Here is a 9896-nt window from a genome sequence, read left to right as displayed (position 1 = left end):
AGCCCACGGAACCAAGGAACCATTTTGCTTCCTCGAGACTGCACCGATTGCCTGCAGTTTCCAAGTCTTCGTTACATTTGCTTTGGTTAAGTAGCTTTATTTTGTCCTGAGAAGCCGAGCGCTCGACCGCAGTGCTGCAGAGGCAAGCATGGATCCAAGTCAATGGACCCGTGGCTGGCCGGAATCTTGCGTCTCGACAGCTCTTGGTCGTATGCAAGATGGCACCATGCGGACGGGCGTAAGGGTATCCTAATCGCAAATACGCCGCGTCGTAACAGCCGTTCCTATGGGCACGCGCTCTGGCGCAGGTCTGGATCGCTGCAAGATAGGGGACGCCTGCAGGTTTCCTTGAACTCAGTCCCAGTCGTCATCATCATCGTATGCCTCGTCCTCCTTTTTCTGAGCAGCCGCTCGCCTCAGGGTAGCACTCTCGCCCTCGGTCATCTTCTCACGCACCAAGACGCCGCACTTCAGCAGGCGTCTCTCCAGATCACTCGTAGTGAACTTGTCCGTGCCATATCCAAGACCCTCAAAGCCTACAATGCGGTCGACGCCCTGTCCGTCGCAGAAGGCAATGACGCACGGGAGAACCTGGACCTTGAGCTTGGTCACGAGGAAGGGAGCGTTGTCTACGTTGATGCGCAGGAATCGGGTGTCGAAGTGCTTGGGAGCCAGCGTCTGACGGGTGCAACGTTAGCTCACGCTCGGGTCGCAGCATTGCGCAGTATTCACCTCGAGGTGGGTGTCCATGATGCGGCAGCGGGTAAAGTCGGCGTGGAAGAAGTGCACGACGCACAGCTTGGTGGAGGTGGTGATGTCCATCAGGGCCTTCTCGTCCTTGACCTCCTGGTAGGTGCCATGCTCCGAGTTGCGCATCTGCTTGGCGCGGGAGAACTCTTGGTGGAGCTGCTGCAGGCGCTGCTCGCGGAAGCCGTCGAGGGCATCGTCGTCCTCGAGCTCGGCGATCAAGGCATCCTCGTCGTCGGAGTCGCGGGTCTTGTCGACAATGGCAGCGACCTTGGCGTCGAGGTGGGACATTTTGCCGGGGTAGGTAGGGTGTTCACGGCATGGTTTGGAGGCGCAGGCGAGGGGCCCATCCACCTACCTCGGCGTTCTCCTGTCAATCGCGGGCGCTAGCGGCCGCCACACCAGTCCCGCCGTTGCTCGCAGCGCGCATTCGCTCCTGCAGACGCGGACGCGGACATTTTGCGAGGGTGTGGTTGCACGTTGAGACGCTGTCTCGCAAAAGGATCGTGGGGGCCGCGCAACACACGGCAACGGGGCTGGCGCGGCTCCAGACGGATTATTGTGCAGTAAGCCTGCGCCACACCTGTGCAGTCTACGTAGCCCGTTCGTGAATTTCACCCTCTACCACGGACTGCCCGCCCTCACCGCTGTCGCGCAACCGCTCCTTGACTTCGCTCCGCGCACGTTCCCTCCCAGTCGCGTCGCGGTCCTTCAATACGCCTCCCGACGCGCCGGCGGAATCTCAGGACTCCAGCCCCTTACAGCTTCCGCGCAGCCCGCACCGACCCCAGGCCGCCGCGATCTCCCTCTAGCCCCGAGCGCCGTCTTTCGCTCCATGGCCGACGAGAAGAAACGCGACTTCAACCACGACTCTCCCACGCCCGTCCGCTCTCCCACGCCCACCATGTCGTCCTCTGGTCTCTCCGGCAACCCGGTCCTGCCCGTGCTGGCCTACTGCGGCAGCTCCATCTTGATGACCGTTACGAACAAATATGTCTTATCAGGCACCGGCTTCAACCTCAACTTTTTCCTGCTCTGCGTCCAGGTACGTGGCTTTGCCCGACTCTGCGACCCCGGCCATTGCTGACAAGTCCGCAGTCGCTCGTGTGCATTTTCGCCATCCAGACGCTCAAGACCACAAAAGTCATCTCCTACCGCGACTTCAAGACCGAAGAGGCCAAGAAATGTACGCTGCGCCGCTCACCCCGCCAATGCATGCTGCTAACCCTGCGCAGGGCTTCCTATTACTATCCTCCTCATCGGCATGATCTACACGAGCACCAAGGCCCTGAAGTTCCTCTCCATCCCCGTCTACACCATCTTCAAGAACTTGACAATCATCCTGATCGCATACGGCGAGGTGCTGTGGTTCGGCGGCTCCGTCACCCCCATGGCCCTGATGTCCTTCGGTCTCATGGTCCTGAGCTCCATCGTGGCCGCGTGGGCCGATATTCAGCATGCGCTGGCCAGCTTTGGCGGTGAAAGCTCCGAGGCCTCGGAGAAGATCTCCACCCTGAACTCTGGCTACATGTGGATGCTCTTGAACTGCATCTGCAGCGCTACCTACGTGCTGGGCATGCGCAAGCGCATCAAGCTCACCAACTTCAAGGACTTCGACAGTGAGTTTTGCGCGCGGAATCAGTAGCAGGGATATACTAATCTTCTTTCAGCCATGTTTTACAACAACCTCCTCTCCATCCCCATCCTCATCGCTTCCTCTCTCTTTGTTGAGGACTGGTCCAGCGCCAACCTGGAGAAGAACTTCCCCATCGAGAACCGCACGTCCATCATTCTCTCCATGATCTTTTCCGGCCTTTCGACCATCTTCATCTCGTACACCTCGGCCTGGTGCGTCCGCGTCACCTCTTCCACCACCTACTCCATGGTCGGCGCCCTCAACAAGCTCCCCATCGCCGTCAGCGGTCTAGTCTTCTTCGATGCCCCCGTCACCTTCGGATCTGTCAGCGCCATCATGATCGGTTTCGTCAGTGGTATCGTCTACGCCGTGGCCAAGGTCAGGCAAAACGCGAGCAAGAGCGAGGCTCTGCCCACCCAGAGCGTTCCCATGAGCGCCAGCAGCCAGAGCATGAGGGATGGATTGAAGGCGTAAGATGGGCGCGGACCCCGGTAAACGCCGTTTTCTCAGCTACGGCACGTTTCCAATTCGAATGAGCCAAATGGAACACGAGCCATGTCAATTCAACCACTTTCTTCTCCACGGCTCATGACAAGTTCAAAACAAGGTTGACTGTGCTCTTGCGCACGGTGCCTGGCTTCGAGGTCATTATTCCCCACCTGTTTTGGAATTCCCTTGAGTAGCTCAAGCCTGTGGTGCCTAAAATTTATTACCTAGTACCTTCAAATCGAGTTATGCATAATGTACAAGGCCCCCTCCGCGCGATAGAGTTATGTTGGTTTGGCGCGGATCTGATCTGATCTTTATATGGAATCCTCTTTCTCTTTTGCGTTTTGATTGGGTGTGTTTGGTTCATGTAGCCTTGTCTGCAGCGGAACATTGAGATACCTCACGATTGCACTTGGACTGATGCAACTAAAGCCAATTTCCAGACCTTGCAAGCCATTAGCTGTTATCTGTGCTTTCTCAGCGCTCGAACACGGATGTGATATAGTCCATACTAATTAGGTCACTGACTTATGAGCTCGGCTTGGGCAACCCCGATGACGCACCAAGACGACCAGGGCACCCACGAGAATAGCTCAAATGCAGATGCCTACACGGGAAGAGTCAAGTTGATCATCCTCTCATACACACACATACACATACACATCTCACCAGCTTCAGGCTTCAGCGTCACCAGAAGGGTGCTTATCGGTCAGCCGACCCATCAGCCGCATAGTGTCTCCAGTCTTGCCTTGAGTATAAAGTGCGAACACATTGTTGCACTTGTTGTAGACTTCACACTTCACCTACGCCGGAAAACTCCAGCCAAAAACTACGAAGTGAGAAACAGCTCAGACGGTACAGATGCACGCCACGTCTAGTACCAAGGCGAGAACTAATATAGCAGTGTTGCCACATCCTCTCTCTCTCCTACGCCCTTCAAAAGGGAAGTGACTTGGTGAACAGAGTTCTCGGATGGGCATTTTTTCGTGGTAGGAAAGAACACTCGTTGAGAATTGTTACCCATAAGCTTCTTTGATGACGACCCAATTAAATGGTTGCGGTATTTTGACCAGGTATTCCCTAATTTTTGTGATACTAAGCACTTGGAGGTGTAGAGGGAGGAGTTTGGTATTCTGATGGAAATATGCAAATTTTGGAATAGAAGAGTCGGGCGAGTGTAAACCTTACTGTTTCGCCCGTTGCTTTCACGAACGGACATGTGAGGGCATTGCTTCGTCGGATGCGACAACATGCAGCCGTTACGACTCCCCGCATTGTTTCACCAGTTAAGGCGTGAGATGAAATATGCCAAGACCAACGGGGCGGGTTCTGCTACTCCTATTTTACACTGGTGAAACGTCTGATTGCTCGAGCGGCGGCAACGGACTTTTGCGGGGAAGTGGAGACGACACATCGCCCTCAACTGAGCAGTAGGCCTCTTCAACCTCTTCTCGCACCGTTACAGATCACGCAGTGCGAGCCAAGTATGCAGCTCTTGAGACAGTTCCGCTGATGGACTGAGAGAGATGGAGTGGAGATGAGAATGAGAATGAGCGACAGAGTGCGACCAGCGCTAAGCCGGACAGTGGCCAATTAGGAGCTCAGGAGGGGCTATCACACTCAGGCTTCCGGGATCCTGGGGCGCCAAGGCTCTTGGAATACTGCAGCAAAACATGACTGCAACATGACTAGAGCTCGACAGAATCCTGGGGTATATAGGTACGTCAGAAGGGCTGCTTGCGCGGTTTCCACCTGCAGCTCTCGATAAGACACTTATTTCCGAATGGTACGAGCCCATTGCGGTCGAGGCTGTTACTTCTCTTTGTCCAGTCTGTGAAGCACTTTTCTTCTTATTATTTTTTCTATATTTTGTTTGGAATATCGTACCAAACGAATGCCCATGCTCCAAATCGACCTCAGCAACCGCCGCCATCACTCATCATGGAATTGGACGAAGATCTCGCTTTACACAGATGTCCAAGGAGGCTGAGCAGAGGATCTGGAGTGGGCTTTGCGGATGACTTCGAGATGACTTCCTTTTCCGATGAAGACAGCAAGAAGGATTTGGCCGAGAGCGTCGACGATCGAACAGACGCAACTTCCACGGAGAACCTCAAATCCCAGGGCAATAGTGATATTGCTCTGGAAGTGCTTCATGCTGGGGATGACCCTTCGTTGAATGCCTTGACTTTCCGGACGTGGTCCATAGGTCAGTTTTCAAGATCTTACGTTGTCCTGCTATTGCTGACGCAGTACTCCGACAGGTGTTGGCTTAGGGGCATTCGGTGCCATCGTGAATACAATGTTCCATTTCCGACCCCGTATCCTTGACATCTCCCAAGTCCTCCTGGCTTTGGCAGCTTACATACTTGGTATCTTCATGGAGAAGTGCACCCCGAAATCCGGGTTCATCGGGTACTGGTTCAACCCACACCCATTCAACTCCAAAGAGCATACCGCGATCATAATCATTGCCTCATCGGCATCACAAGTCCCAATTGCTATCCAGGTCATTGCCGTCCAGAAGCTGTACTACAACAACGCGCCCAGTACGGCTCTATCCCTCCTCATTGTTTTATCGACACAGTGTCTTGGATACGGTTTTGCGGGTATCTTGCGGCGGGCCGTCGTATACCCTGCCAAAATGGTGTGGCCAATGTTGCTGCCCGTCAACTCGCTCCTCGAAGTCCTCCACCAAGAACGTGAAAAACCCAGCCACAGGCGCCGCATTATGTATTGGGTATTCACTGCAATCCTTCTGTGGCAGTTCTTGCCGGAATACATCATGCCAATCCTGAGTGGCGTCAGCGTGTTCTGCCTCGCAAATCAAAGCAGCACAATCTTCACGACGATTTTCGGAGGCTCCAACAGAAACGAAGGGCTCGGGCTGCTATCCCTAGGGCTGGATTGGCGTTTCATCACCAGTCAGCCGTTGTGGTACCCGCTCCAGACTCTGACGAACAATCTCATCGGGTATATCATCTGTATTGCCCTGTTCGCAGCCGTCTACTACGGAAACGCTTGGCGTGCGCAGGACTTTCCTTTTCTGTCACAACTGCTCTACTCGGGGAACTCTACGAGCTCGAACTTTATACTGCACGGTCAGAAGGGGGCAGTGGACGAGCAGGGTCTGCCATACTTCACCGGCACATTCGCAATATCCCTTTTCACGAATAGCCTCTATATCACCTCGACAATAGTTCATCTCCTGCTCTGGAATTGGCCAGACATCCGAAAGGCTTGGGATTTTGCTCGTCCACAGAGACTGCGCAAGCTCGTGACCTTATCTTTCTGGACGAGCAACCCGGAAGTAGTCGAGCATGACGAAGTAGTCAACAACCCGCACTACCAGTTCATGCGCGCCTACAAGGAAGGTCCAAACTGGTGGTACGCCGCTGTATTCATCACTTCTACTATCATCGGCCTCGTCTGCATCTACACGGCAAATACGACGCTCCCTTGGTACGGCTTCCTCATCAGCATCCTCCTCGCCGCTATCCTCTGTCCCTTCTTCGGCGCCCAAGCCGCACTCACCGGCTACCAAGGCAAAGTCCAACCCCTCATGCACCTTCTCGGCGGCTTAATCCACCCAGGAAGCCCTACCGCAAACCTCTACTTCACCCTCTTCGGCCACGCCTCCATCACCCATGCCCTCAACATGACCCGCAGCCTCAAGCTCGGCCAATACGCCAAACTCCCGCCCCGCATCACCTTCGTCGCCCAACTCCTCGGCACCCTCCTCGGCTCTGTAATCAGCCACGCCGTCATGACCGCAATCACCGCCGACCAGCGCTCCGTCCTTCTCGACCCGCCCAGCAACACCGCCGTCGTCTGGTCCGCCGCCCGCCCCCAACACCTCCGCGCCCTCGCCACCGCCTTCGGCGACCACGGCCCCTCTCTCTTCTCCCTCGCCCGCCGCCCTCTCCCCCGCTACGCCCTCATCCCCCTCGGCCTCCTCCTCGGCCCCCTGCTCCCCCTCCCCGCCTTCTTCCTCTCCCGCCTCTTCCCCTCCCATAGCACCATCACCCGCTCCCTCAACACCCCCCTCGTCGCCGCCTCCGCCGGCGTCCTCGCCACCCTTCCCTCCACCAGCGCGATGCCGGCCTACTTCGCCGTCGGGTTCGCGAGCCAGTTCTGGCTGCGGCGCTACAGGCCCGGTTGGTTTGCGCGGCACAACTACGTGGTCGCGGCGGCGGTGGAGGCCGGGGCGCAGGCGTGCGGCGTGCTGGTCACGCTGCTGCTGAGAGGCGGCTTGGGCGGGTGGGCCGAGGTTCCGATGCCCGGGTGGTGGGGTAACAATGTGGGTGGGAATTTCGATCGCTGTCCCGCTGCTGGGGATGCGGCGGCGGGCTTGGGGATGGTGAGGGATGCGGGAGGGGGGCTGTGAATGACGGTGGGGCCTGTCTGTTGTTGCTCGTGGTGAGGCTTTTGTATGCTGTGTTGGCTTTGTCTGTTTTGTCCTCTTTCACTCACTCACTCCCTCCCTCCCTCCTGCTATGTTTGCAAAAATTTGGTCGACGGTTGAGTCTCCTTCCAGAACGTAAGAACAATATGTTCTTGCATCAGAATGCCTGGTCTGCTACGAATTCAGGGAAAGGAGAAGACTTCCAGAGCGGATCTTTGGTGCAGTACGGGCACGCGAGAGCAGCCAAAGGCGTTCGGTTCCTCCACTCCTCGCATACAATAAATGAATGGCCTTGTAGTTTCCGCATGACCGGAATCTTCTTGTCTGTCGTACCGATGCGCCAGGTCGGGTTCCAGTACAAATTGTCCGATTCATTGCAAAGGTTCACTCGATGGGTACTGGCTTCGGAGAGCGAGCAACACAACCCGGCCTCGATGCCTGGCCGGTGATATCGCTCGATTCTTGAATGGATATTGGAGCTTCTGTCCGCAGGACCCGCCGCCACCCGCCGTCTGACGCAGACTCTTAGTGAGGATACAAGAGTTGTACGGGCCTCGGTTTTCCAGAAGTTGTCCAACATATAGAATACCTTTCTCTCCTTTGTCCCTGAAGAATAAATCATAGCTCCTATGTACCACATGTCGGGCGGGATATGTCACCCGTGGTGATGAACGGGTATCTGACCGTGTCTCATCTTCGTCCCATCGTTGTAAAAGTAAACGCCAACGCCATCAAATGCACCCCTACACGTCGTGTGCAATATTCAAGTTCAGCGCATTTCAACAGCGGGAAAGTAGCGCGGTCCGGAGAAGCCATGGACCGCAATGTTCTGTATGTCAATGTTGCCATGCTTGGACGGACTCCAGAGTTTGAGCAGAATGAATTTGCCGGCTCTGTCAACTTTGTTAGTACCCATCTTGGACCAAGACTGAGAACAAAGACTTACACGGGCGGGTCAAATCGGATAGTGATCTTGCTCTTGCTCTTTTGCATAAAGAATCTCGCATGAGGGGCCAACACGTCGCCGTCAACCACCGCGGTCTCTTCAGGCTCAATTTTGCTAGGAGTGTTCCTACGTGCAGATCGAATAATGCCAGGCCCGGTTCTTCGGTCCCACAGGTGGTTGACGTTCCGCATCTCGTCCTCGTAATCGTCCTCCTCGCTCTCTGCGCGCCAACGGCTATCTCTTCGCAGTCGATCTGCCATGATGGATGCACTGGGCTGATCTGGTTCGGACTCGCTCGACTGATCATCCTCCTCCTGGGTGACGTGGAGGCCTTGAAGAGCCGGAGGCGGGGTTGGAGCACTTGGTGAAATGATGGCAGGCCGATCGGTCGACTCGGAATAGTCGCAGTTGTCGCTGGTGGTGTCCCTGTGCTGTCTCGACTCCAGACGACGCCTCATGCGTAGCAAGCGTGCAAACCTTGCCTCACGCTCCTCTGGGGTTTGTTGCTCCGAACGATCGCGGAAGTCATGGCGGCGGGCCATTCCAGCGAGTACTTCGGGGTCATGGAGGCTTTCGAGGAGGGAGATGCGTTCGGGCCGGCGGGACGAAGAGGACGAGGTACTGGACGCACGAGATGAAGCCGAAGAGCTAGCGCCGTAGTCGATTTGATAGGGAGCAGTGCCGGAGAGAAGGGACTCGGTGTCCATGGCCAAGAAAATCATACCTTCCTGGACACTGTTCGTTGCCTTCGGGTCAGCAGCCTCCAACAAAGTTCCTTCGTCAGAGTCAACGTACGGAGCGGTAAAGCCCCGTTCGGGCGCCTTGATGACGATCTTATCCAAGCTAAAGGCACTCTCTCCCTGGTGTCTCAAAATCATGTTGCAATGCGACTTCTTAGTGCAATAGACGCTAGCATCGTTCTTCAAAGCATTATCGACTCTGTGAAGATCCCCCGAGTTGTCACTGTACTCGCCACCGTCGCAACTGACAATTTCCATTCTCAGACGGCCCGGCACAACCTGGCCAAAATGGCCGTATCTGGAGCTGAGTATGGCCGAGGCATCATCCCGGTCCAGCTTTCTACGCTTGAAGCTCCTGCGCTCAGACGCATCGTCCCTGGGAGGACCGAACTCGAGACGCAGCAGCTCGGAGCTTGACAGATTGTTGGGGCCGATGAGCTGGGAGATGCTCTGGCTTATCTCGGCGAGGCGTTCGCCGGCACGCTCCAGCTCGGTGAGCTCGGACAAAGGTGTGCTGCTCTGCTCACGCTGCTGGCGTGCACGGCGCAAGGCACTGAAGCGTTGGCTCGGCTCGGCATGGGGTCTGTTGCGGATTGCCGAAGTCGGGGGATCGGAGGGTTCTAGGCGGGGAGGCGAGCGTATGCGTCTGGGCTGATCCTCGAACGCCCCGTGGGTTCTGCTAAGACCACGAGGGCCGCGGCGGTTGCGGCGAGGCATGGGGGGCTGGCTGGGGTCGGCCAGGCGGTTGCGGCGTTCCGAGGCGGCGACGTCGTTCTCGGCGCGCTGCTGCTCCCGCTCGCGCTGCAGGGCCTGGCGAATGTGCTGCAGACGGGCAGGTAAGTTTGCAGAGTCCTGGTCGGAGGCGGGCTGTTGGGTGGCGGGCGGGAAGTCAAAGTTGTAACGGGGAGCAGACATGATGGTGGTGGACAAAGG

The 9896-nt window shown here is 56.3% G+C and overlaps 4 protein-coding genes across 4 annotated transcripts; 2 read left to right on the top strand and 2 right to left on the bottom strand.

The window, feature by feature from the left end:
* Positions 1-354: 354 nt before the first annotated feature.
* On the bottom strand, positions 355-1038 carry SLS55_003627 (uncharacterized protein; the record flags this gene model as incomplete). Its single annotated transcript, XM_066775098.1, has 2 exons — positions 355-678; positions 733-1038. 2 exons carry the CDS (start codon positions 1036-1038, stop codon positions 355-357), a joined length of 630 nt encoding a protein of 209 aa, XP_066635217.1.
* A 613-nt stretch (positions 1039-1651) lies between these two features.
* VRG4 (GDP-mannose transporter into the lumen of the Golgi) lies at positions 1652-2857 on the top strand (the record flags this gene model as incomplete). The annotated part of the gene is made up of 4 exons (XM_066775097.1): positions 1652-1792; positions 1846-1933; positions 1983-2366; positions 2418-2857. 4 exons carry the CDS (start codon positions 1652-1654, stop codon positions 2855-2857), a joined length of 1053 nt encoding a protein of 350 aa, XP_066635216.1.
* Positions 2858-4813: 1956 nt separating this feature from the next.
* Positions 4814-7259, top strand: SLS55_003625 (uncharacterized protein; the record flags this gene model as incomplete). Its single annotated transcript, XM_066775096.1, has 2 exons — positions 4814-5081; positions 5137-7259. 2 exons carry the CDS (start codon positions 4814-4816, stop codon positions 7257-7259), a joined length of 2391 nt encoding a protein of 796 aa, XP_066635215.1.
* Positions 7260-8046: 787 nt separating this feature from the next.
* Positions 8047-9878, bottom strand: SLS55_003624 (uncharacterized protein; the record flags this gene model as incomplete). Its single annotated transcript, XM_066775095.1, has 2 exons — positions 8047-8170; positions 8224-9878. 2 exons carry the CDS (start codon positions 9876-9878, stop codon positions 8047-8049), a joined length of 1779 nt encoding a protein of 592 aa, XP_066635214.1.
* Between the last annotated feature and the right edge of the window lie 18 nt (positions 9879-9896).

Source organism: Diplodia seriata (assembly GCF_021436955.1).
Source record: "Diplodia seriata strain FDS-637 chromosome Unknown scaffold_3, whole genome shotgun sequence".
NCBI lineage: Eukaryota > Fungi > Ascomycota > Dothideomycetes > Botryosphaeriales > Botryosphaeriaceae > Diplodia > Diplodia seriata.
Note: the sequence above shows the minus strand (reverse complement) of the source record. Positions and strands in the feature narration are given on the sequence as shown.